At 42.2% G+C, this 26,227-nt stretch overlaps 1 protein-coding gene across 4 annotated transcripts in view; it reads left to right on the top strand.

The window, feature by feature from the left end:
- Positions 1–25,637, top strand: part of mtss1lb (MTSS I-BAR domain containing 2b) — a 71,295-nt gene extending 45,658 nt beyond the window's left edge. The window contains exons 4-16 of one of the 4 annotated variants that reach the window (XM_035162443.2): positions 3,989–4,073; positions 4,804–4,895; positions 6,263–6,337; positions 7,249–7,257; positions 9,176–9,333; positions 9,949–10,056; positions 10,165–10,262; positions 11,270–11,558; positions 11,732–11,806; positions 13,949–14,104; positions 14,583–14,765; positions 15,737–15,902; positions 16,416–25,637. In XM_035162443.2, coding sequence (XP_035018334.1) covers positions 3,989–4,073; positions 4,804–4,895; positions 6,263–6,337; positions 7,249–7,257; positions 9,176–9,333; positions 9,949–10,056; positions 10,165–10,262; positions 11,270–11,558; positions 11,732–11,806; positions 13,949–14,104; positions 14,583–14,765; positions 15,737–15,902; positions 16,416–17,293 — 2,372 coding nt within the window. In that variant the 3' untranslated portion in view covers positions 17,294–25,637. The remainder of the gene's footprint in view (positions 1–3,988; positions 4,074–4,803; positions 4,896–6,262; positions 6,338–7,248; positions 7,258–9,175; positions 9,334–9,948; positions 10,057–10,164; positions 10,263–11,269; positions 11,559–11,731; positions 11,807–13,948; positions 14,105–14,582; positions 14,766–15,736; positions 15,903–16,415) is intronic. The other 3 variants (XM_035162616.2, XM_035162707.2, XM_035162528.2) reach the window with 3 other exon arrangements.
- The last annotated feature ends 590 nt before the right edge of the window (positions 25,638–26,227 follow it).

Genomic DNA, 26,227 nt, shown 5'->3' on the forward strand with positions numbered 1-26,227 from the left:
CACTATGTCTCACACACACACACACACACACACACACACACACACACACACACACACACACACACACACACACACACACACACACACACACACACACACACACACACACACAAACAAACACAGTAGCTCTATTCCAGATGTGAGTGTGTGTTCGGTGCCACCCCCTAATCTTGTTGATCTCCTATGGAGTCTGAGAATCCTGCTCATAACAAACAGGAAGAGGGCCATCATAAATGCAGAGATCAAACACACACACACACACACACACACACACACACACACACATGCACACACTTGGCTGTAACTCTAGTCCCATGGTTCTCTCTGCTGCAGTGAGCTCATTAAAATGTGCGAGGCGACCCCTCTCGTCTTCATGCACTCTGATCTCTCCTCCATCTCTTCTTCTCTCATTCCCTCACCAATCCACCTCTTCCTTCAATACAAAGTACCCCCCACACACACACTCTCTCTCTCTCTCTTCGTTATTTAAATGACTTTACTCTCTCAACGTCAGTGTCAAGATACACTTATTGATATTGGATTAGATCACATTGTCGACACAGTAGAAAATAGATTCAGTTGTACAACTGATTGGCATGCATGGTGTGTACTTGATCTGTGTGTGTGTATGTTTGTGTGTGTGTGTGTGCGTTTGTTTGTGTGTGTGTGTGTTTGGGGGAGGGTGGTTCTATTTTAATGAATGGTTGCCGGGTAGAACAGGAGGCGTGAGGGAGGAATTTGTTAATTATGAATGGAACACTTTTCTCTGGATGTGAACAACACACAGTGTTAAGTGTGTCTGTGTGTGTGTGTGTGTGTGTGTGTGTGTGTGTGTGTGTGTGTGTGTGTGTGTGTGTTGCTGTTGTGAGAATATATGCCCAATATGTATATGCATTTCTCATGTACATGTCATTGGCAATGCATTCTGGGTTGTTCAGCCCAGCACTGAGGCCATTCATTCATTCATTCATCATTCTATAATAAATCCCACTATAGAATCTATTCATTTCATTTGTGTTTGACCTCTCTGTCTGCTACTCTGGTATTAAAGAGTGATTCATATTAGTAAAGTTTTAATGAGGAATAAAAAGAAAATTATATTCCTTCCTCATATGAAATAATCATAAAAACTAATTCTACATTCAAATGCTCTTTTGTCTTTTTAAATACTCAGTCTGTTGCTCTCTCTCTCTCTCTCTCTCTCTCTCTCTATATATATATATATATATGTATTTACACACTACTTACTCTCCCCAGTTTGTTGTAAACTGCTCTTTTTGCATCACCATGAAACAGGATTCTATTTACTATAATTTACTGTAAATCTATAGTTATTTCGATATTCAGCTGTCACGCCACCACAGGTACTTCTGTCCATTCATACAATGTTCACATAAGCATCTCTGTGAAGTGAAGCAGTGCTGTTAGCTGAATGCTGCATGTCTACAATGCTAACACACTGGCTTTGACCATCTTAGCTTAGCAAGTTGGTCTGAAGTCGGTACCAGAAATGCTGAGAAACCAAAGTTATCACAAACACTCCTGATGGTGGAAATGTCTTCAAGACACTCAATCTAAACTTTGTCGAGATATTTTGTTCCTAAACAAAAATGTCAACCTTATATGCCAGTTTGATCGATCTGACACTATCATCACTAACATTGATTATATGTTAACTCATAACGTGACTCAGTATTGTTTATGGCCCCCGCATGCCTGTATCCATTCCCGACAACGTCTGGGCTTGCTCCTAATGAGACAGTGGATGGTGTCCTGGGGGATCTCCTCCCAGACCTGGGTCAGGGCATCAGGGAGCTCCTCTGCTTAGCAGCATTGGATACACCGATACATAACGTCCCGGAACTGCCTACACACTCTGGCCACATTTTTTCAGAACAGCAGTCATGGTACCGTTGGCTATGACAGGGACATCTGTGTGACCCTCCAAGGATATGCCTCCCCAGACCATCACTGACCCACCACCAAACCAGTCATGCTGGATAATGGTACAGGCAGCATAACGTTCACCACAGTGTCTCCTGACTCTTTCACGCCTGTCACATGTGCCCAGTGTGAACCAGCTCTCATCTGTCAAGAGAACAAGGCGCCAGTGGAAGACCTGCCAATTTTGGTGTTCTCAGGCAAATGCCAATCGAGCTGCACGGTGCTGGGAGCACAGGTCCCACTAGAGGACGCCGGGCCCTCATGCCACCCTCATGGAGTTTGTTTCTGACAGTTTGGTCAGAAACATGCACACCAGTAGTCTGCTGGAGGTCATTTTGTAGGGCTCTGGCAGTGCTCCTCCTGTTCCTCCTCGCACAAAGGAGCAGATACCGGTCCTGCTGCTCGGTTGATGCCCTTATACAGCCCTGCCCATCTCATGGTATCTCCTCCATGCTCTTGTGACTGTGCTGGGAGACAAAGTAAACCTTCTTCTGCACGTGTGGATGTGCCATCCTGGAGAAGCTTTGCTACCTGTGCAACCTGATCGGGCTGCAGGACCGCCTCATGCTACCAGTAGTGACAAGGACACTAGCAGAAGACAAAACTAGAGGAGAATCAGTCAGGAAGGATAAGGAGAGAGCAGCTGTCTGTGGTCACCACATGTAAAGACATTCCCTTTTTGGGGGTTGTCTTGCTTTGGCCTCTCCATTGCACCTGTTGAAACTTTCAATTGCACCCGAGCAGGTGAAATTGGTTCCCTGCACCCGTGCTGTTACTGCACATGGCCATGGGTCTTTAGCCGGAGAGCCATATACCGCTGAAGCAAGGACGATAGTCAGAAGTTATATCAAGCAAGTCACGGGAAAGTCGTTGTCAGTCAGTGTACATTCATGTGTTTTGGGGGTGTAGCTTTGACCAGAGTGCCGATGGGAGGGGGTTAGATGTATCGGTCTTTTAGCTTCAAAGTGTAGCCTGCTCTTGCAGCTATTCCAGGATTACCAACCATAGCTTTTAATTACAATTCAAATGTTTCAATTCAATTTAATAATTTTTTATCATCAAGTGTTGCTGACTCCTTTCCTCAACAACGTGGTTACATGTCACTGACAGTTTCTGAATTTGTTGTTTGAATCATTTTGGAGAAGTTGCCACCCCCCACTGTTTTTGGTCTGACACAGGAGTTTTCAGTTGTAGCTGAAAATATTAATCTGGTGCATAACACATTTTGGAATAATGCCCTTCCTCTCTCTGCACTCCCTGCATTTTAGCGTGTAAGCCTGTGTAAGCCCTCATGATAAACAGTGTCTCTCGAGGAAATCCCATTTGGCTCCTGTTTAATCTGAATTTTCCAGTGTGTACATTTCAGTGGCAGCAGTGATTAAGGAATTCTCTAGGCACCTCGTACTGTATAAGCCGTACCCCTGCTCATAAACTTGAAAGTGCATACTATGAAGATGAAACCACAGTATCATTTTATTGCTGGTTTCCACCTGTATAGCAGCAGCAGCAGCAGCAGCAGCTCGGAGCACCTTGTTTGGAAGTTAGCTCTGTCTGCCATCACTTAAAGTGACTCCAGCTCCGGGGTCAGCTTTTCCACATGGATCTACTCGGCCTTAAAATAGACTTGTGTTTACAGTTGCAGGTTAGCAGCTCTCGAATCTCGGTTCCCGAGCACTCGGCTCTCCCACAAACACACGCTCATGAGATACTTCTTTATTTGGACAAAGCTGTGAGTGTGTGTCGTGTCTACGAGAGTCAGATCGGGGTCTTGTGTAAATATTGGCCGGGTGTAAAAAGGATAAGAAAAGCTTTGTGTAATGGTTCATCTGTTGAAGGATACAATGCTTTTAGCAGCATTTACTTTACACAGAGCACTAATAGCTGTAATGTAAATACTGATCACAGCTTTTTGTGGTTTCTGTCAAACAAAAAGGGCCTTTTTGTGGTAAATGTGCAATGAGACACTGGTGTGTGTGTGTGTGTGTGTGTGTGTGTGTGTGTGTTTGCGTTTCATCACATGAACCTGGCTGTTTTGTGTTTCCAGGGGCAACCAGAGATATTGGTTCAGCTCTGACCAGGATGTGCATGAGGCATCGCAGCATCGAGGCCAAACTTCGCCAGTTCACCAAGTAAGATACACGTCCTTCCTTCCTTCCTTCCTTCCTTCTTTCTTCCCTTTCATTTCCTTTCCTTCATCACTGTTTGTGTCATCTCACCTTCCTACTTTTGCTTCCTGTCATGTCGCCAATATTATGAAGGGACAAATGTTTGGTGAGGTTTTCTTGTCAGCTGTGTGGACTCCATCAGGAACATTGCTCAGTCTGTACATATTTAAATCACTGCAAAATGAATTCAGCCATTGGAACGCAGCACAGCTCGCTCTGGAAACCTCACCAAGAGACTGTTGTCGTTGCTTCCCTCATTCTCCATATTCACTATTTAATTTTTCCACCACGGAAGCTATTACATTGATGGTGACGATGAGGATGATCTATGGCCATGACAACGGCAGGGGTCTCTTTTGAAGCCATCTCAAAGCTGTTGTGTGTCTGCCCCACTAGTATTACATTTTCTGTGTGAGCGTTCATATGTATGAATGTTTGGAAAAGGAGGGAGGCAGTGTTCCAGATACTAAAATCATGAAGTGGAACGACACGTGGAGGAAATTGATATAATGATCTCGCTCCATAAATATACCACAGCCTCTCATTTTCAGTGGGGCCCGCTGGGGGGAATATGGGGGTCTCAATTGTACGCAATAAGTCTGTATAGTCAAGACAGCAAACCATGGAAATATTCACCCTGGGACTGAAATGTTAATTTATTTATAACCATCTTAAATCTCTGTCTCTCCTACAGTGCTTTGATGGAGAGTCTCATCACTCCTCTCCAGGACAAGATTGAGGACTGGAAGAAAACAGCCAACCAGCTGGATAAGGATCATGCAAAAGGTGCAAACACATCACAGCTCCACCCTGTCCCCTAGAAATTATCTGTCTGTACAACTGCAACAGTAAATATGTCTTTTTTTTAAAAAAGTGTTTATGTCCAACATATCTAGTATTTGAATGATTGAAGCTCTGCACTTATTAACGGCTATGATCACTACAAAGTGTACTGCAAGACTGGATGTTGTTCCGTGGAAAATATGTTTTCTGTCAACATTTTGCCAATATGTTTCAGCATCAATAAATGATGCAATTTATCCAAATATTCAAATTAGGAGCATACTGTTGTTATGCTAATAGAAAATATAATCCATACAAAATGTTGTATGCACATCAGTATACAAACAGTTTCTTAGGAGATAGTGTTGCACAGCTTCAATAACGAATTGAGAGCATTCCTCCCTCAAACCAAAAATAAAGCACTATATTAAAATATACAAAAATTAGTTGTGAACATGTTGCCACACCAACACGACAAAGTCAAATCCAGGTCCATACTAATATCAACAAGAGTTTGAAGAGTTATCAGGAGATCATTCGATACCATTTCCCCTTCCCAGTACCAGCTCTGGAAAAAAAAGAACTTATAAAACATAGTTTAACAGCGGTATGTTACTAACCCTGTACGGTTAAACCAGTTGAAAAACTAATTTATACAGAGAATAATTATCATAGAGCTTTTTTATTATCTAGTTTGACAGATAACTAAAAAAGAACCCAAACAAATAAATCTAAGAATACACATCCATTACTTCCTTGAAATAGCTCAATAGCTAAAAACTGAAATCTTACTTATGGTATACTTCACTATTTTATTTGTGGGACTTTTCCAACGGGAAAACTGTAACACCTCTTCTCACCAGATCCCTGTGTGGTCAATATTCCGTAATGAACTGCCTCATGGAGAACAGTCTTTCATGCAGATCAGGGGAAAGGAGGAAAATCCCCTCTGTCACATCCTGAGGCATACGTGTTACCATGAGCATTAATATATCATAAGAATATACATCAGTTCCTTCGCAGTTTGTGATTTGCTGATTGATTTGATATTAGTATGTAGTTTATAGTAGTTGTAAACAGGTTTGGTGATAAGACACTGTGAGGCTCATTTCTATGTATTTTAATAGCGTTCCTCATGCTTTCATGTAAATCTTATTGATTTCACACCCGCTGCACAAACAGCTTGGACAAAACAAAGAGAATGTTCAGTGCCTCCAAACAGTGTAAGATCTTTACCAGCGTGCTCGAGGTCGCACAGCTTCTGGAGGCATTTCTATTTTGATCAGTATGGGAAATGAAAGATAATATGAGTTTACACAGAGGGTTTTACATTCCTGTTACTGAAACTTCTCTGTTCATCCTGTTTCAAGAGTACAAGAGGTCACGCCACGAGATCAAGAAGAAGTCATCTGACACCATGAAACTACAGAAGAAGGCTCGTAAAGGTAACAGTCAGCAATCTTCAACAGTCCAGCTCAGGCTCATGTCACATTGGATTGAATAGACAGAAGGTCACACTAAAAGGAGGCTTCTTTTGACCACAATTACAGTTTATTATGATATTGATTTATAGTGTGTATGTGAGCGGGGATAAAACCACTACAAAACACAAAACACCCTCAAAATACAGTGGTCACTTTAAATGTGAACACACAAGTGAAGCAGCTTGAGTCAAACACTGAGGTCAAACACCATAGACTTAGAACAGTTGAGGTCAAAAGAATTGTAGGTTAATGTTGTCATCTAGTGGCACTTAACGGCATTGCAGGTCTTTTTTCTCATTCGTCCTGAAACACTTCACTCAGTGATGCAACAACCAATAAATAGTGCTTTCTCTCTGGAATAGCTTCCATTCAGTTGCCAGGCAGATGAATGCATCAATGCAAAATGTCAAAATTTCACTTACTTTAAAATGACATCCTGTCTTTTGTTAAATACAACTCCATGACTTTAGCTGAGTACATGTTATGTAAAATAGTGATACATTAAATATGATCCATATCATACATTTAGTAGCATTTGACAACAGCTAAACCTGACAGTGAGAGAGAACAGTGTTCTTTGCTGTTATGCTTGTGAGTGTCTTGTTAGCTCTGTGAGTGCTGACGCTCGGTGTTGCTGTTATTATTATTATTGTATTGGTTATTATTATTATTTCTGGATGGCATTTTTGGTTGCAGCAGTATTACGTTGCTCTAACCTGTGGCACTGTGGCTGTCTTGTGATGGCTTCCTTGTACTAACCTTAACAATGAGTTTTGCTATCTCCCTTCTCTCTGTCCCCTCTTTCTCTCTCTTATTTTGCTTCCTTTTTGCTGCCCCCCCTCTCGACTGTCTCTCCCTCCCTGTGGTAATAGAGATCCAGGGTAAGTATCAGCCTGTTGCTCGCTGCAGCTCTGTTGCATCACCTCCTTTCTTACTCACATTCTCCTCCTGCCCATTACCATACACAGACATGCTGAATGTAGTGGAGACCCAACTGAGCTTACTTTATTCAGATTATCACTTCATGGTTGATACTGAAATTGTGATATGATTGTTCCAAATGGTCATGAAAAGCTTTCTGTGCATATTAGAGAATTGTTCTACGGTAGAGAAGAAACTTTAATCTTGTCTTCAGATCAACAGAGAGAGATTTGTAACCAGGGTTGTATTATTCCACCAGGGGCCTCACAAATCAGTCTTAGGCCTCATATTTACCCCACATTGCGGTAGTGAATAATACATTTAAATTTTATTACCTTATACTGCTCATATTCCAATTCTTCCAAGTATTAGATACAACACATAATAGTACATAAAAATGAGAAAAAAAGATGACCAGCGTTATAGGTTGTTGAAAAAAATGTCACAAGAATGAGGCACAAAGATATACCGGATGTCAAAGAAGGGCCATAAACATACATGTAATTGAAATAATTGAAATAAAAACCTAAATTAATAAAAGGTTCAAAGATAGATTTTATGTTAGGGCCCCACAACAAGACAGAACCTCAAGATCAGGTAACCATGCAGGTGTCGAAAGTCTATTAGTGTATGAGTTTTACCTGAAAACATTTAGTGACTCTTCAGAGATGGGACCATTTTACAGCCCATCTGATTCCTTCATCTATTCAGTTAAAATCTGTTCTAGTCCTCACTCTATCTGTTTTAATGTTGCCTTCCTGTGACTGGTTTAAATTCAGCTTTTCCAGTTCCGTATAGTTATATAAGTTGAATTTTCACTTGGTCAATTTATGATGTCATTTCTTCTGTATTGACTCCTGCATGACTTCTGTAGCTGCTACTACGAGTCACACCTCAAACTTTCATTCTACTGTCATCTCTTTTTGTATTTTCTCTTTCATTCTATCCCTGGTACTGCAGACGTCTGCACACTTTTTTGCATGCTGTAAGACTACATAGAGTTATATGTCTTGCTTTCCATTCATTGGATTTAGTGTGTTATTTCTGTTAACAGTAGATAGGATTGAGATTGTCCACACCATGTGTATGTATGTATTGTTTTGGCTCGGTACTGTGTCATGTGCTGTGATTAACACACTTGCACATTTTTTCTGCACATTTAGTCCAAAATATTATTTTACTATATTGAGCATCTCTCCAAAAAAGTGGAAACTGTGATAAATACGAAAATGTTTCGGCTCTCACAGAAAACAAATGCTGTTGTGTACACTTATATATGCAAGTATCCTAGCAGCTTGATTGTGCTGCCCCCAAGTGGTCAAAATAGGTATTGTAGGTTTAGAGCCTTTGCCACAGGGACATTTTTATATTTTATATTACAGAATGTATCATATTATGTGCATATAAATACAATCTAGACTTAGGGCATCAAGCTATTGGACAAAACCATATAGAAGTGACAAATACTTCTCTGATATGACTTCCATGAGTCCCACATATAATATGCTCAACATTAGGCTGCTGTCAGTGTTAATTAATGACATGGACATAAGAGAAATGTGATGTACTCACAGAATAAACTCCACATAGAAAGTAAAACAAGTACACAGCCAAAACATCAAACAATGTGTTTTCATTGTGTATGCTAGTGGTTTGATGGAGCAGTGCATTATGGAAAACAGAGGCTGATGAAGAGAGAGCCCATGTAGCCAAATTCATGTTTCTAACCTTTTATACCCAGAGTCACTTTCACTCATATGATCTGCCCCTCTATCTTTCTTTCCTACATCATCCACCCTCTTCGATGAAAACCCCACTTCTACCCTTCATACCTGTCTAACTTCATCTCCTCCCTGACCCCCCTGTCTCCTCTCCCAGGGCGAGGAGACCTGCAGCCTCAGGTGGACAGTGCCATGCAGGATGTCACCGACCTGTGCCTGTTGATGGAGGAGACAGAGAAGCAGGCGGTGCGCCGCGCCCTGGTGGAGGAGAGGGGTCGCTTCTGCACCTTCATTGGCTTCCTGCAACCAGTTGTGGTGAGGGGATGGATAGAGGAGGAGGGGTGGTGGTAGAGTGGAGGAGCATTTTCTGATCTGCTGTGCAGTGTCATAGTCTCCTGTGGTTGCAGAGCTCCTCTGATCCTCTGATTGAGATGTGGGTGTGTCCAAAGTAACCCAAGTAGTGACTGTTGTATGATGCTGAAATACATCAAGTATACAAGGTGTTTTCTTGTCTGGGAGACAATATACTGCAATTTAAGTGGGTTTTACATATTGACAAGATATGTGACAGTATCAAATTTATAAGCTGGTGCTGTGACCTATTTTCTCAATGTTAAACAAGCAAAAATGCATGTGAACCAGAAATATAGTTGAGCCATCTTCTTCAGACCATGTGATTATATAGTTAAAATAAAGCCTCTTGAGGTCAGGGTGTTCCCCAGAGCTGTGTGCTGGGATGTGCTGAAGAGTCCAATCCATTGATTACAATTTACTGGACTGAAAGAATCTGACTCTAACTTCTTAGGGACACCTTTAGAGGCTTTGTGTAATCCATGGGTCTGTTTTGGACTTTTGGTTGAAAAAGGATAGGAAGGGTAGACTTGGAGCTCAGCAGGATATATGACTGATTGGTTCTATCTTGTTTTGTAGAACGGAGAGATCGCCATGCTGGGAGAGATCACTCACCTCCAGGCCATCATTGATGACCTCACTGTGCTGACAACAGATCCTCACAAACTGCCCCCTGCTAGTGAACAGGTGAAACACACACACACACACACTCTCACCCACACAACATGCAGAAGACGTGTAAAGGAACAAGCTGAACAAACTCTCTTTAACTCCCTGTGTCTGTGTCTCTCTCAGGTGATTAAGGATCTGAAGGGGTCAGATTACAGCTGGTCCTATCAGACCCCTCCCTCATCTCCCAGCAGCTCTGGCTCACGCAAGAGCAGCATGTGCAGGTACTCACACACAAATACACACATGCACAGTACACACATACACAACCAGAGCTCACAGCTGCACTGCAGTGTTCTTAACTGTGCATCAGTATAAACTGAGGATCAGAAAGAGGAGCCCTCCCTGATGTTTATGTTTCATTATGACTGTCAGTCCCTCTGTGTGTGTCAGTCCATCATTACCGTTTGTCCAGTCACCCTCAGTGTAGTAGAATCATTCAGTCCATGTGTGTGTAATCAGATTTGTAAATGTGTTAAAAAAGAATGTTTTCAGATTTGCATGTGTTTTGAGATACAGTTACACAACTCTCCAGTTACGTTTGCAAACATATTGTGCCCCCATGATAAATAACACAACAAGAAGAATACAGTAAAGTAGAAACAGATGTCTGTGGTTGTTTATCTGAAATAAATCTCATTCAGCGTATGAGTGAATCAGTCTCTGTCAGTATTTGCATGTTGTAGCAGTTGCATGCAATATCACAGCCTTTATCCTGTATTGTGTAGTGTGTATTTGTGTGAGTGCCCTGGATCCTCATAAGCTTACACACTCTCTGTCTACCCCCCCCTTCCCCCTCCCCCCCTTTCCCCTCACCTCAACCACACTCTGTACTCGTCTCACTGTTTTCTGTTTGTGTGTGAACTGGTGATTTGCCCTCTTTCTCTCCTGCCGGGTGTTTGGTTGTCCTGCTTCCCTCTCTTATTTGGGGGTCCTTGCTTTTTAACTGTGACTGGTGTGTCACTAACAACTTGCTGTGGACTGTTCCTGAAACTTCCATCCATCACCTGAAACCAACCACACCATCCTCCAACCATCAACCTACCATCACCCACCCTTCACATCTTACACATTTCCTTCTTTCTAAATCACTTTTCTGCAATCGTGCTCTCTCTCCCTAAACACTGTCCTTACTCCACATTGACGTCACCTTCATCCCTTCTTCACCCTCCTCACCCCTCTTCAACAATCCGTCCTCCTCCTGCTCCTCTGCACCCTTCACCCCCCACAGCAGCGTCAACAGCGCCCACAGTAGTGCCTCCCGTTCGTCAGGAGGAGGTGGTAGTTGTGGTATTGGCGGAGGTGGTGGTGGTGGAGGTTCCCAACCGCACTCACCCACCTCCTCCTCCTCCTCCTCCTATCGGTACCGCAGCAGCCTGCCGCACCAGCCTCTGCCGCCGGGGGGCATCGCGGCACACCGCCTCAGTAGCGTCTCCTCCCACGACTCGGGTTTCGTGTCCCAGGATGCTAATATCTACTCCAAGCCCCCGTCACCCATGCCCTCGGACATCACGAGCCAGGTGCAAATGCCTTACACACACATATTTATATCAACCAGAATTATTTATCTTGGAAAAAAAGATGGATATCACTCATGCACACACAATGTTCACATGAACATATAGATTCTTGATATGTACATCTAAATCAGTTGACAAGATGTTGTGTTTTTCTTTCCATGTTCCTGCTGTAGAAGTCGTCCAGCTCAGCATCATCCGAGGCCTCAGAAACCTGCCAGTCGGTCAGTGAATGCAGCTCCCCCACAACTGTGAGTACTGGTATTCATACTGCAATAATATGTAGTCCACCAGTATATTACAAATTACTGTGTGTGGCATGAGTTGAAGGGAACATTTTTTTATCAAATGATCCATTAAAACAGCTTGAAGATATAACTAGGATGACTGTCATTGAGCACATACCTCAGTATGTCCCCAACAGTCCCCTTAAATCCAATCAAGCTGCACAAGTGCACACACTCATACACACTTCCCTAGAGATGCCTGATTTTTTTCACCAATATCCATAATTGATTCCCTGCGAAATAAGTAAAAATGTCAAAAAAACACGTCTTGCAATGTTAAAGAAAGTGATTAAACATTTTTTAAGGGTTCTCCTCTAGAAATCCATACTGATGTTTTAGTGTAATCTTACTGACAAACAAAAAAAACAACCAACCAACCAACCAACCAACCAACAAACCAACAAACATCCTTGGCTTAGGTATAGCTTACCTAAAAAAAAATGTAATTTACCAAAGCAAAGTCTAATGGAGATTTTGACCTCTAGATGTTAAAGAAAACCTTCAACACACAAGGTAGCATTTGCTCTCTTGGGGCTAAATTTGCAGAGATGCTATTTTTGGCATAAACAAATTCAACACCATCCACAAGAGAATTATTTTTTAAAATGCAACTTGTGCATGAGGTGTTGGTTGAATTCATGTATTCCTGTGATTTCCAAAATAAGAATATTTCATGTCAGGAATCAGACACATAGAGGGTTGCTTGTTTTGCAGTCACACTTTATGAAAAATGGTATTGTCCTGCGCATGAAGACAGTATTTTCTTCACCTGCTCGTGTTTTGTGTATTGGTGGGTCACTGCTGTAGTAGAAGTGGTGCAGTGGAGTGTTAATCACATTTTTGCTTATAAGATTTACAGCCATTTGCACCACGTCCTTCTCACCAATTAAGATCAGGTCAACGTCAAAACTTTACACGGAATGCTTAAATATGCTGTGCACTGTACTTGGTGTCGGTGCCGCCATGTAAACCTCAGAAACCCCAGCTTCCTTCTATTCCTGTTCAACAGCTTCTCTCTTTGCTGTTCATTATGCATTCTCTGCACTATGCACATCTGTTTGCAGAAAACAAACACAATACAATGATGCTCATGAGGCACAGTAAATATTCATGTTCGATCGTAAGCAGCATCTTTCATCCCCAGCACCTTGAACAAACAAGTTCCTTCCCTCAGTGGATTATCACCCTTAACAGCCTTATGATGGCAGTTAGCCCTGCATCCAACTCTTGTTCAAGTGATACCCATTGTCAAGATGGATCATGTGCACCACAGTCACCAGTTACCTTGAGGAAATATTACAATAATGCAAACTTGTCGGATTACCTGTGAAATCCAAACTTCTCTCCACGTTACAAGTGTGTAATTCCTCTATATCCACATCAAACAACACTGGCTTAACAGCGCAGCAACATGACGTGGTGGAGCCATCCTGCATGCTATAGACTGAGTGAAAATATTCTCCCCTGTTTGTGGCGAGTCCATTTGTTTTGGGATTTCTGTGTTATGGCTAATGGGGAATTAAACACTCACTTTAACCACAGCTCCTGCCAATTGAAGTTGCAGGTGGTCTGTGCTCCAGCCTCAGGGAGCAGTAAACAGCCCATTATAGGTTATCAAAAATAAACTATTTATAGTCAAATAGCCATTTTCTGTCCTACAATGATGCAGAATTACTGCTCTGAAGAGGTAATGGTCAAATCAAACCATAAGAGTTTTTAGTGCATGCTTGGGGCTTCTTAAACACATTCCATCACCTTTTTAATATGCACAGTCAAGCTGTGGTATGTAGTTTACCTAGAATTCACCGATGTAGTTCTTACAGACTAATAATCACACATAGTTTGGAGTCATTTTGATGCATGGACAGCAGTGACTAATGTTTTCTGTTGTCAAACCTACTGCTGATCTTATCCTGCTCTTCTCTTTCACACTGAGTGTGTGTATGTGTGTGTGTCTGTCGTTGTTGATGTCTTTCTGTTTCATGTGTTCGGCCCAGGGGTCTCCCACCACAGCTGGCTGCCTCTCTCACTCTCTTCCTCTCCTGGTCCACGTCCACGTCTTTATTTTCTCTCTCTGATTATACGACTATGTCTCTCGTCCCGCAGTTTGGCTCGTCCTTCGCAACCTTCCGCCCCGCTCTCTCTCACTCTGGCTCCACCAGGCCTCTCTCTGTCATTCTTCCCGTTCCTGCGTCCCCACCCTATAACCGCCCCCCCGGATCCAGCTCCTCCTCTCCCACATCAAAGGTTCCTATCTGGAAGGTTTGTTCTCCATTCGCTTCCATTTCTTCAGTTGCACCTTTTTTCTTCTGTTTTCTGTCCAACATTAAGTTTAACATGTTTGGTGTATTTTCTTTACATTTTCATTCATAACCACATTGCTTTGCTTTGCTAGTATTCACACCCATCTGCTGTGTGTGCATGCTTTTTTTTTTTGGCCTCCCCTGTCTCACTCAGTGGTTTTGCAATCTAACCGACCGGAGATTGACGAAAACTTAGCAGGATGTGGAGAGCTGACCAATCAAACTCATCAACTTCAGCACATGCTCAAAAAGGCCCCTGCCCACACACACTTACCCCTCTACACGCACGCACATATACTCCTCCAAGCACCCACCTGTGAAGGCCCCCTCTCTCTGCGCTCAGATGAAGGGCTTCAAACTGCTGGATAGTGGACAAAGTCTCTATATGCTAATCCTACCTGCCACTTCCTGCTTATTAATTCCACTCACCTCCTCAGGATTGGTCCAAAGCAGGTCAGTATGAACAGCCCGTGGCTGCAGCAGCAGTTCAGAGGAGAAAGGAGCCCCTCGACAGACTGAGGGAGAGCGAAGCATCACCAGGCTCCCAGGGGTACGCTGGGACATCACACCCCGATGACGGCCAGAGAGCCAGGATGACCCCGGCTACTATTGCTGCCAAGGTAATGACGCGGGTGACACGGACAAGCAGGTTGAAGATATAGAAGAATATGTTAGGCTAATATGTAGAGGGATATTTGCAATACAGCAATCCATGTAAAATGGGTATAATAAACCTGCGAATCAATTGTGACAGTGATATTTATTTGGCAGTATAATAAGGCATATATCAACACAGCACATCAGTACATCTAAAAAAAAAATTCTTTTAATTCAACTTTTTCTAATGTTTAAAGTTTGATTCCACTTGCCTGTGTTAAGATGAACCCAACACACACATGCAAGCACAATATTGAGTTATAAGAATAAGCATTAAAATACTAACTAACCATAACAACATACACTATGGAGACCTTCAGCACATACAGTTATGTGTCTTAACATAAAAAGTACTTGTAAACTGCCAAAGGTTATGTAAGACATTTGGATCTACAATGTGTAACACAAAAACTTCACCTGAATGAGAAGAGCTGCACACAGACATTTGTCCTCCTTTTTTAATACTTGTATACTGTATACTGTTTTATTTTGAAGACGAGACAGTAGACAATCAATATGGAGAAAATGTATTTTGTCAGTGGAGCTATGATTTCATTTATGGAGCAATACACAACAATTTACTTTCACCCTTTTACAATCTCACATCATTGCAATAAAAAGTATGATAATAAAAATATTATGACTATACAGACTATACAACATGTTGAAACACTGTCTTCCAAAACAATTGGTCTCTATCCATATGAAGTCAGTTAGTCAGGCTAGTATACTGTTATTCTTTTTTGTGTTTTAATATTGTCTTGGACTTAATAATAAGCACATTCACTCCTGCTGCTCAGTGTGTGATGCAGAGAATGGAAGTTAATAAAACATAATCCATATTTAATCAACAAAATGTCTGCACTAAGAAAAGTCTGAGTTTAGCTATTACCAGCTGTAAACATCTGTCTATGTGGCCTCTGCATTTCGTCAGCATGGAGAGGAGGTTTCCCCAGCAGCCAGTGACCTGGCCATGGTGCTGACCAGAGGACTGAGTATGGAGCAGCAGAAGAACAGCAGAGACTCGCTGCAGTACTCCAGTGGATACAGCACAGAGACCACAACCCCATCCTGCTCTGAGGACACCATCCCCTCACAAGGTGAAGCTCTGAACTCTGAAATAGGCTCCACTCAGCTTTCATCCATTTCAGCCCATATTTTCTATATTTCTCCCGGCTGCATCCATCATGTTATTGTCTGTGTACAATCTCAGAAAAGTCTACTTGTGCTGGGCAAAATTATTTTTCGATTAATCAGGATTTATCAGGATTTACAAGCTCTGCAGAATTTATCACTTACAATAGAATATTAGGCCTCATGTAAAAACATATTTGAACTCTTATTCTGAATTTCTCCAACATTTGTTCTTATGGTCAGTTCATACGAACATGAATCATTTTAAACCACTTTTACGACAGGGCTGGACCACTCGAAAATTCAGTTTGCACCTGAAAAGAAAACTCAGAATACGAGAAAATTGGTAAATTGTTCTCCCAAATCACTTGGCACGCTCAACGTTGGATCAAATCTGTTTGTACCAATGGCTCCTTCATTTTTCGAGTGTGGTGTGTAATCAAAACCCCTTGATCTTTGTCTTTCTTCCTGTGCATTAGGTTCAGACTATGACTGCTACTCAGTGAATGGTGATGCTGAAGGCCCAGATGGACAGACAGAGTTCGACAAGTCCTCCACCATTCCTCGTCACTCTAATATCGCCCAGAACTACCGGCGCATGATCCAGACGAAGAGGCCAGCCAGTACAGCCGGCCTACCCAGTGGTGTGCTTGGTCATGGGATATCAGGACAATCTGGTGGAGCTGTTGGAGGCGGAGCAGGGACTCCAGGCACTGCCACCATTCGACGAACCCCATCTACTAAACCAGGTGTTAGGCGCACATTGTCCAGTGCGGGTCCCATCCCGATCCGACCACCCATTGTGCCTGTCAAGACCCCCACGGTTCCCAGAGACTCACATTCACCTGGGGCAGGGGGTGGTGCGTATGCAGCTGGAGGACATTCGGGTGGTGTACCTGTGCGTGTAGGCAGTGAGGAGTGTGTGTTCTATGCTGGAGTGGAGGACGCACAGGGTGCGCTTGATTATGTGAAGGCGTCACCCAAGCGCCTCAGCCTGCCTAACACTGCCTGGGGATCAGGGGCAGCATTAGAGGTCTATGCCCAACAGCATGGGGGTCTTGTAATGGGGACAGGCTCAGGGGCCGGATCAGAGGAGGATCAGATGATCGCGGCCAATCGGCATAGTCTAGTAGAGAAGATCGGCGAGTTGGTAGCCAGTGCACACGCCCTTGGGGAGGGGCAATTCCCTTTCCCCACCCTTCCCGATGACCCAGGCCTGCCACCAACCGGCTCCACCGATGCTCAGACAGGGACAGAGGAGGCAGAAGGGTCCGGTGATATGTTGACCACTATCAGGAGAGGAGTCCGCCTTCGCAAGACCGTGTCCAATGACCGCTCTGCACCTCGCATCTTGTGATTGGAGGAGAAGCAGGAAGAAGATGATACTTGTCAGCCAATAGGGAGTCAGGTGTTGGTGTGGTCCAATCCAACCGCCTAGTACATTCACAAAAAACTAAACCATGTAGGGAAAGCTATAATATAAAAGAAGATGAATGAAAACATACACAAAAAATAAGTTTTAAAACATCATTAGAGTAAATGATATATAATATTACAATGATAATAACATTGTTAATGTTAATCCATGCTGACAATTCAAAGTTAAATACTGAATATTGACAGGCTCCTAGCAGGCCACTATAACTAGTGTGTGTTGGACGCATGTTTGTCTTCTCTACACCCTCACCCAGGGACGGACAGACTCACAGGAAAGACAGGTACAAAAAATGAGGCGAAGAAAGCGCGAAAGACTGGGTTCTGTTCTGTTTGCCAACCTACACTTTTCCCCACCCTCTTCTTTAACTAACCCGACCATCTATTCCCAGATGAAAGACTGATGACTGAACGAGGGGCCATTGGGGACGAAAGGGAGAAGTGGGAGGGGGGATCAGAGTTCCATGTGACCGGCTGGATTTGAACTGGCTGTCTCAGCAACAACACACTGTACTTATAAGCCCAGTGAACTGAAGCTTTGGTATTAGCACGGGGAGCTAACAAACCAGAGGGCTCCTCTGGTTCATCCCAATTTAAAAAAAAAAAATACTGTTGGCATTGAACCGTGCTAGTGCCCCTTCCCCTCTCTCTCGCTCTCTCTCTCTCTCTCTGTATAGTGTGTGTGCATTCATGTGTATGTATGTGGGCAAATGTGAAAGATGGTTGCGTGCGCATGTTGATGAATGTGTGTGCGTGCGCGAGGGGGGTGGGTAAAGCTCTGCTGCAGGACAGCTGGTTACCCAATGAGGGCAGGGCTTTTCTCCTGTGTGTCGTGCGTGTAATTTCTTGTTTATATCGTAACGTCATTTACCTTGTTGCCACTGTACGAGACGTTAGGAGAAGTAATCCAGGCGTATAGATATATTCATATATATTTTCTAGAACCAGAGAGAAATGTTAAATCAGAAATGGAGCAATAAATGTGTTTTATTTTCTTGTTTCGAAAAAAAAAGAGGATTGATGGGAGTATTGTGGATTCTCCTTTGTCACATTCAGGCAATCATCAGGAATGCTAAATTACACATCGACTGTGAATTCATGCCAAGCCAGGTTTGGCCTTTTTTTTTTTCTCTCTCTGTCCCTGTCTCTGTTTGGGGGAGGAAGCTGATCACAAAAAATGTTGAGAAAAAAAGGAAAACTGTAAGCACTTTGAAACAGTAGGTGGTAGTGTAGAGTATGTACTATAGCCACTAGGTGTCGCTGTAGTCATACAGTCTGTTAGGGAGCACGAGCGTGAAAGAGAAGGTTGTCAATAAGACTGTGTCCTGAGGAAATTATTTAATTTGTGGAAGGAGAGGAAGAAAGAGGAAGTGAAGAAGACTTGTAATTGGAGTGGACTGATTGGTCAAATGAGAGATGGGATAAGGAAGTAAAAGCTAAATATTTATTTAAAAATGGACTGGAGGTCAGGGCCCTTCAGGGCTCCACAAGCCATCGCCAGCTGTGGATTCTTGAATAGTGCTGAGGGGTTTCATGATGTGGTTGAGACTGAGCACACAATCCCTTAGAACAACTCTGCACAGAGAGGTCAGGCTACTTTTGGAAATAAGCTTTAGATGGTTGGTGACAAACCTCACGACGAACAGACATGTTCTCATTAGCCATGCAGATTGTTTTGGTTTAATTTTGTCCAGGTTAATATAACTGACATTTCTGTCTCCTCCCCAACAATCAAGGTGAAGGCAATTTTATTTGTGATGCTCATAACATTAAAAGAATCATGTTAAAAACAGCTCTTTCTCTGCCCAGAGACAAAAGTCTTGTTTCTCTGGTTCATCGACAGATTCTCTTTTCTAAATCTATATATATTCTACCAGGAGATGTTACAGTAACTTGGATACTTTCTCAGACTCATCACTGTGGATTTTTTTAAATGATATGTTTTGATACTGCAAGCACAAAAGATTCAATTAATTTAACCTCCATTGTACTGGCTTGGAGGCAGGAATAGCAAATCTCAAATACCTGGGCGAATAAATCCCAAACCATCACCAAGCAGAATATCACAGAATATGTTTATTTGTAATTGGGCTCCACTGACTTTTAAACCTACAACAATAGACTTGAGATGCAATTTACATGTAGATTATGATCATTGGACAAACATTCGAGTGGCATGTATGTATTCTGAGCTCTGTATTCAGACTTTTCAAATTGAACACAGTGGGATTGTTTTTTCCTGTGTCCAAACCCCATATTACAAAGTTATCTCATATTTATGTATAAATACATATCAGCACATTGGCTTACCTGCAATTATGGTCTTAAATACTGTAATCCTGCATAGTGGGGAGGCAAAGTTAAGCCTTGAACCTTTAGCCCCAGATTCACTTCAGTCAAAACCTTCTCCCTTTATTAAATGACCTACAGCAATCATGTGTTTCATACAAAATGATACTGCACAAAAAGTACAGTTTGTTGCTAACAGTGTTGGGCAAGAATTTCGACATCCAGATATTACATTACAGTTACTTATCAACAGTTTAGGCATCAAACTGTGTGTCAGATAGCAGACTTCAGCTTGGTGCAGGGACGAGAGGTGCAGCTTGGCGGTTTGCAGCTGTCAAACAAGGATAAACCAACACCTCCCAGGAACTCCAAAGTCTTCTGACAACATTCACACATAATGTTTTCTGAGCTAACAGTTAGCAACAGGTAGCTTTGCTTTTGGCTCTGTGAAGTCACCAGCTCTTGGCAGTCTTTAAAAGTAATTTTACTGACTACTGTTCAGGTAATGTAATGTTTAACAAGTCACTGAATACATTTTTCATGGTACTTTCATGGCCCAATATCAGTTCAAGTTCAGCACTGGAAACGGTTCAAACATAACCACATTCCTACCATTTATTTAGTCACAGAAAATGAATGTAGTTCCATTGATCAAGTTCTTTTAGCCTATTGATTGTTGTGTGAGCACAACAATGCTGTCTTACCTAAATAAAACTACCAGTCTACCCCAGTGCATTTCAGTCCAGCTCATTGCAGATAACCCAGTTGGGCTCAGGGCACGGCAGAATGAAAGGATCATTTGTGGACATTAAGAAAAGGTGATGATGCGTTTACTGATGACAAAGAAGAAGAATGGTTAGAGTTAGACTCGTGAAGCTGACAGAGAGAGGAAAAGATGTGTGGAACGAGCATTTCACTGCCTGTTCATACAGTGTGTACTGTATATGCTGATACTTGTAACCGAGAATCAGGCGCACAGATTTGGTATAAAGGTTTGTTTGGAAATATTACATGGACAATTTAGTTAATATTATTTTTTCATCCTGCAGTAGGCTACTGTTTGAATATTAAGTCTTACTTTTAATTAATGTAAAAAAAAGAAGAAAAAAAACTCCAGTTGTAACACAAACTACTAAGCTGTGTAACATATGGATGCGGGGTGTGTGGGTCGAGAGCGAGTGTGTCTTTGTTTGGCTGTTGAACTGTAGGCTAGGTGAACTCTTCATCAACATGTCTGTACGCGCTTTTAGCAGTGACTTGAACATAGCCAGTGACATCAGCGCTCCTTTTGTCCACTTATTTATTATATTTTGCTGAATAGAGCACTGTTTTAGACATGTGTGCCACTGTTTTCAAAATAAAATTAGGTTGATTTAATATAAAGATACAGAGAGGAGGATGTTTGCAAGTTTCAAACATTGTCACCCTCTGCAAGCACTTTTCTTTCTTTTTATGCTTCAGCAAGGGATGTTTTATTGTTTTTGTCTGGGGGGGGGGGTAACACTGTACGTGTCCTGTCACATGCTGATGATGCGTGTTGTATCAGGTGAATCAGACTGGGTGAGAGGGTGGAAGGGGAGAGCAGAGGGCTCGGACTTCACCCCCCCCTCCCTAAAATAGAAAAGTTAAAGGTATGAAAATGTTCATCTGACGTGTCTGTTTCAGAGGACACATTGTACACGAATATACGTACATATGCTGAATGTACTACAAGCTGTGTGAAATGTTGCAACGTTAGAATTTTGTTCTTGTACAACTGAATGAAGTTTCCTGTCTGAAGGGCAGGGAAGCAACACAATAATAGTGTGCATGTACGTACATTCACCATGATGTTCCAGTGTGGGCGTGTTAAAGGAAAGTACCACTGTTTTGTCCACTCGAGGATACTTGGTGTTCCCCCATCTACAAGCTATTCCATACTGCACGGCTCTAAATATATGATTTGGACATTTGAAAACTATCCAAGGACGCTGCTAGAGCCGATTCCACTAGTCTGAATGTGTATGTGCTGTGTGTATATTAATTCTAAGTTCAAAGTGACACAATTGAACTCACTGCCACTTGTCTACAGGAAGTTACTGCTTGAGTAAAGTGTTTATAACACCCTGCAGATCAGACACGCGGCTCATTTACAGACGATTGACACAACTCAGGATAAGGCTTCTGAAAACATTGGGTTTTCACATTGACTGAGAGGCCAAGATAGTCAGATGTAACTGCACACAGGATGACTGGCTATGGGATGAGTGTGAGATGGGTGTAAGATACAACGCTGCTATTTTCCTTTAAATCGCCCGAATAACAGCACAAGTCATCCAACTAAACAATAATTTCTTTTTTTAACATGCTGTATTAACCGTGTACTGAATTAACTGTCTGAACAAGCTGAAATAACTGCTCTGCTACACACGTGTCAATATGCCCATTTTTTACGAGTTGTTGTGTCTGTGGGTAGAAGTCAGCAAAGCAGAGCTACAGTGACAACATTCTGTAGGAATACACATTGACACTATTACATGCGTGCAGGCATGCGTGCATACACACACTCACAAAAACACATACACAAACGCACACATATACACACTGTAGGATACACACAGGGAGGAGACTACACATCCGTGACTACAGCATGTCTAAACGGAACAACCAACGTAAAAAAACATTTTAAAATGTGGGAAATATTCCCATCTTTCAGTGACATGGAAACATTTAAATATCCTCAGCTCTGAGCTGTCTGCCAGCGTGTGAGCTATAACACCTAGATTAATACAAACATGGAACATATGCTACATTTCTGTCACGTTGCAGGGAGTTTCATACAGTATGCAAACTGACTTCAGAAATAATGACTTCAGAAAAGACTTTCTTTAGATACAACCAGTCCCAAAGACTATAGTGCTGTTGAGTATTGAGTTTGTGCATACAGATTGTAAAATGTTAAAGGAGTTGTTTGACATTTTGGGAAACATTCATCGCCTTTGAGTTGAAGACATTGATTCCACCTGTAAGCCGCCTGTAGATGGTTAGTGAAGCTCAGCATAAAAACAGATGGAAGAACAGAAAAATCTAAACCTCATTCAACGTTACACAATCCACCAGTGTTTCAAGTTGAATTCACACAAAAACTGTGCGTTGTGCTTTCATTCGGGGCATCCGTCCAATATCTACACCACTCATCCTTTGAGGATTGTGGGGGGAGCCAATCCCAGTACACCCTGGACAGGTCACCATTGCATTGCAGGGTCAACATACAGCCAAATAACTTCAGTCAGACTCACATTCACTCCTACGGTCAGTTTAGAGTCTCCACTGTGGGGGGAAGCCAAAGCACCGAGAGGAAACACACGCAGACACGGGGAGAACATGCAAACTTCCAACAGGAATTCCAACCTGATCCACCACACCCCCATGACACCCATTGGGTGCATCCTAAGAAAAACAAAAGAATCCAAATTCTCCAAAATGCTGATCTACTCCTTTCAACATTCGATGAAAACTTTGATCCATTGTTTGAGATGGTGGAAACACATTTGGACTGAGACATAAATACTCAACAGCAACATTGTCTGCAAAGCCTGGATGAAAACTGCCAATTAAGTCTTGAGTTTGCCTTTCAACACACACATCTTTAACCAAAAGCAAAAGAAATCTGGATTTTCAAATCCCTCTGATCCCCAGACACCTCCGTATCCCTGTCTTCTTTTTACTCTTTGTTCTGTTTCTCTTTCCGTTCTTAAAACTCCCCTTAACCTCCACAGATCGATACTCACAGGGAAGCCATCCAGCTGACAAATCACAAAACATTGCTTGTCATAGAGTCTGGATCGCTGTACTCTGTCTCTGTGCCTCTCAGCCCATCAAAGCTAATGAAAAATAATTCTGATGAAGTCTTTATTTTCCTCACACTGGATAAGAGTTCATCTCTCTCTCTCTCTCTCTCTCTCTCTCTCTCTCTCTCTCTCTCTCTCTCTCTCTCTCTCTCTCTCTCTCTCTGCCTCCCCCTGACTCCTCTTCCTCCCCCTCTCTCCATGTCTGTGTATGTCGGTGTGCAGCACCTCACATGTGGGTGTGTGTGTGTGGTAATGGCTAACGGGTGGTATCATTATGGGTCCAGAGTGAGCTGTTCAAAGAAGTGTCAGCCAGGGCAAACTTCTCCCTCCTGTACCAGTAACGTGAGCTGGTTTTTAAAGCGAGCAGCTGGATGTCTCCATCTCAGCACTAGATTACATTTTAATTAATTTTGATCAAGCTTTTTCAGAGATATCCTTTTGGCTCAATCTCACAGGCTGTTTATATTACTTTGATGGTTTCTTGGTGAGCTGTTAACAAAAAACCTGCAAGATGCAAGTGTGAGTAGTAATTCAACGCACAGAGGGATATTTTACCCACATTACCATCGCAAACAATCTGAGGGTGAGCTTCGTAGCCATTTTGCTATATTTCTGATTCGGCTGCTGTCTCGCCTGCTTTTGGGGATGCGCTGTCTGTGCTTTATTTTTGGCACTGCTCCCATTTTAATAAATCGATCTCATGCATTTGTGGAATAGAGGTGAATGAGTCCCGGCCAACTTAAAGCTAAAACCTGGTGCCTGGATAGATGCAGGGCCTGGAAAGATGAGCTCTGAAGCAGTGAGAGCTTTTAATAAAGTGTGGCAACAAACTATTTGACATCAGAATTTCTTCATCAAAGTCTGAGATGAAGATCTCATCTTTCCAGATCCATATCTTCCATAACATTATTGGCAAGCTACTAAAAACTCAATTTACCATTTCATTAATAAGCCATTCTCCAACCACTGTTAGAAATGTAGAGACCAAGATTTGAGTCGCAGGAATCGACAATGTGTCCTTTTGTTATTGTCAGATATGACATAATGGGATTAAAAGTAAAGTAGGCAGGAGCTTGGGCTGCCTGTTGATGGTCAATGACCATAAAACATTCCGCAGTGGCCAACCCACTCATTAATTTTGACAACTATCCATGCATTCAGATGAGTTTCCGTAGTTACTCAGATTCATGGGAAATAGACAGACTTTCTCTGAGTGCACACAGCATTAACTTCCCACTAGAAATTTGGTGTGATTGTGATGTGTGCATTTGAATGCACGGAGAATTCTTAACCGTTTGAAATTATTTAGATACATATTTGCTTTTGAAGGGAAAGTTATGTATTTATGATCAGACCTGTATGTATAACCCACTCCTTTAGCCATCTGCCCAGGTTATATTGAGTGTGTGTGTGTGTGTGTGTGTACACTGTATTGTGTTGCATGTGGTTCAGAACCCTGCTGTTCCTCCCCCCACCTCCTACACACAATCTGTCAATCGTTCCTACTGTCTAATCCACTACACACACAGACACACACACACACACACACACACGACTAAGGTAGATTCTTGGAACTCACATGACACTGAAGATCTCTAGAGGGGGTCATGATGAAACGCAGTGTAACTTCCTGTCATACAGCCATGCAGAGGGGAGTGGCCTCCTGGTTCTACGGTCACTGTAACTAAACTGAATGTCTTTCTGTCAGTGCTCCAGTTCTTGCTAGTAGTCTCTCGCTCGCTTGCTCTCTTCCTCTACAAACCTCCTTCTGCACTCTACAGAGAAATCTCTTCACAACCAAGCCGTCAAGTTATTTCTATGGGTCTGTTCTGTTCAAACGACATCATTGTGACGGAGTCGACATCAGCTTCATCTTTCTGTACAAATCGATCTTCTGCTCTTCTCGTCCCTCCTGAGTAGCCCTGCAGGAACTGTGGTCTTGTCTTTTTCTCTTTTCCCCCTCTCACGTCTTCTGCTCTTCTTCTTTAATTTATTGTGAATTAATTTCTGAGGTTTTTTGGCCTTTCAGTTGCTGATGTTGAGGTTTTATCTTTTCTGTCTTTTTTTTTTGTTAACTTTAGTCACTGCTAATGTAACAAAACGCACTGTGATGATTCCAGTATTAATAAAAGTTGTACTTAAACTGTGTGCCGCTGTGTGCAGTGGGTCATAATATATTATGTATAGAATTTAGAAAGATGGTGCATGTCCTGGACTAACCTACAAAGTGCAGTTGCTACTCTTCAATTTCACTGTACAGTTTTGTGAGGAAGACATTACATAAAACAAGGTGACTGTCCTTTCATCACAGACTATATTTAGATTAATCAGAAAACATACATTAAAAAAATGACCAACGGTTGTCAGTTTTATGGCAGTAAATCAAAAATATGCCTTAATCTGTCAGTGACGATCACCAAATATACAGAACAAATCACTTGTATATCCAGAAATTAACATGTTGCTTCTACTGCTTTACTAAAATAACTAGAAGGACACACTTGCAGAGTAAATACCTCTGCAGACGCTCCATAGTCCCTTTATGAAACCACATTTAAAGTCACTAGATCCTGACTTTTGTTTTGATCAGCACCAAATTGCTCAAACTCACTAACACCAGGCCCCTGAACAGGCTTGATTTTTAAAAATCTAAATCCATGACTTATTCTCTGAGAAATTAATGAACATTTTGAAAAACACACTATCTCACAATGTTAAAGAAAAATCATGGATACACC

This window comes from Hippoglossus stenolepis, chromosome 1 (genome assembly GCF_022539355.2).
Source record: "Hippoglossus stenolepis isolate QCI-W04-F060 chromosome 1, HSTE1.2, whole genome shotgun sequence".
In the NCBI taxonomy this organism is placed as follows: Eukaryota; Metazoa; Chordata; class Actinopteri; order Pleuronectiformes; family Pleuronectidae; genus Hippoglossus; species Hippoglossus stenolepis.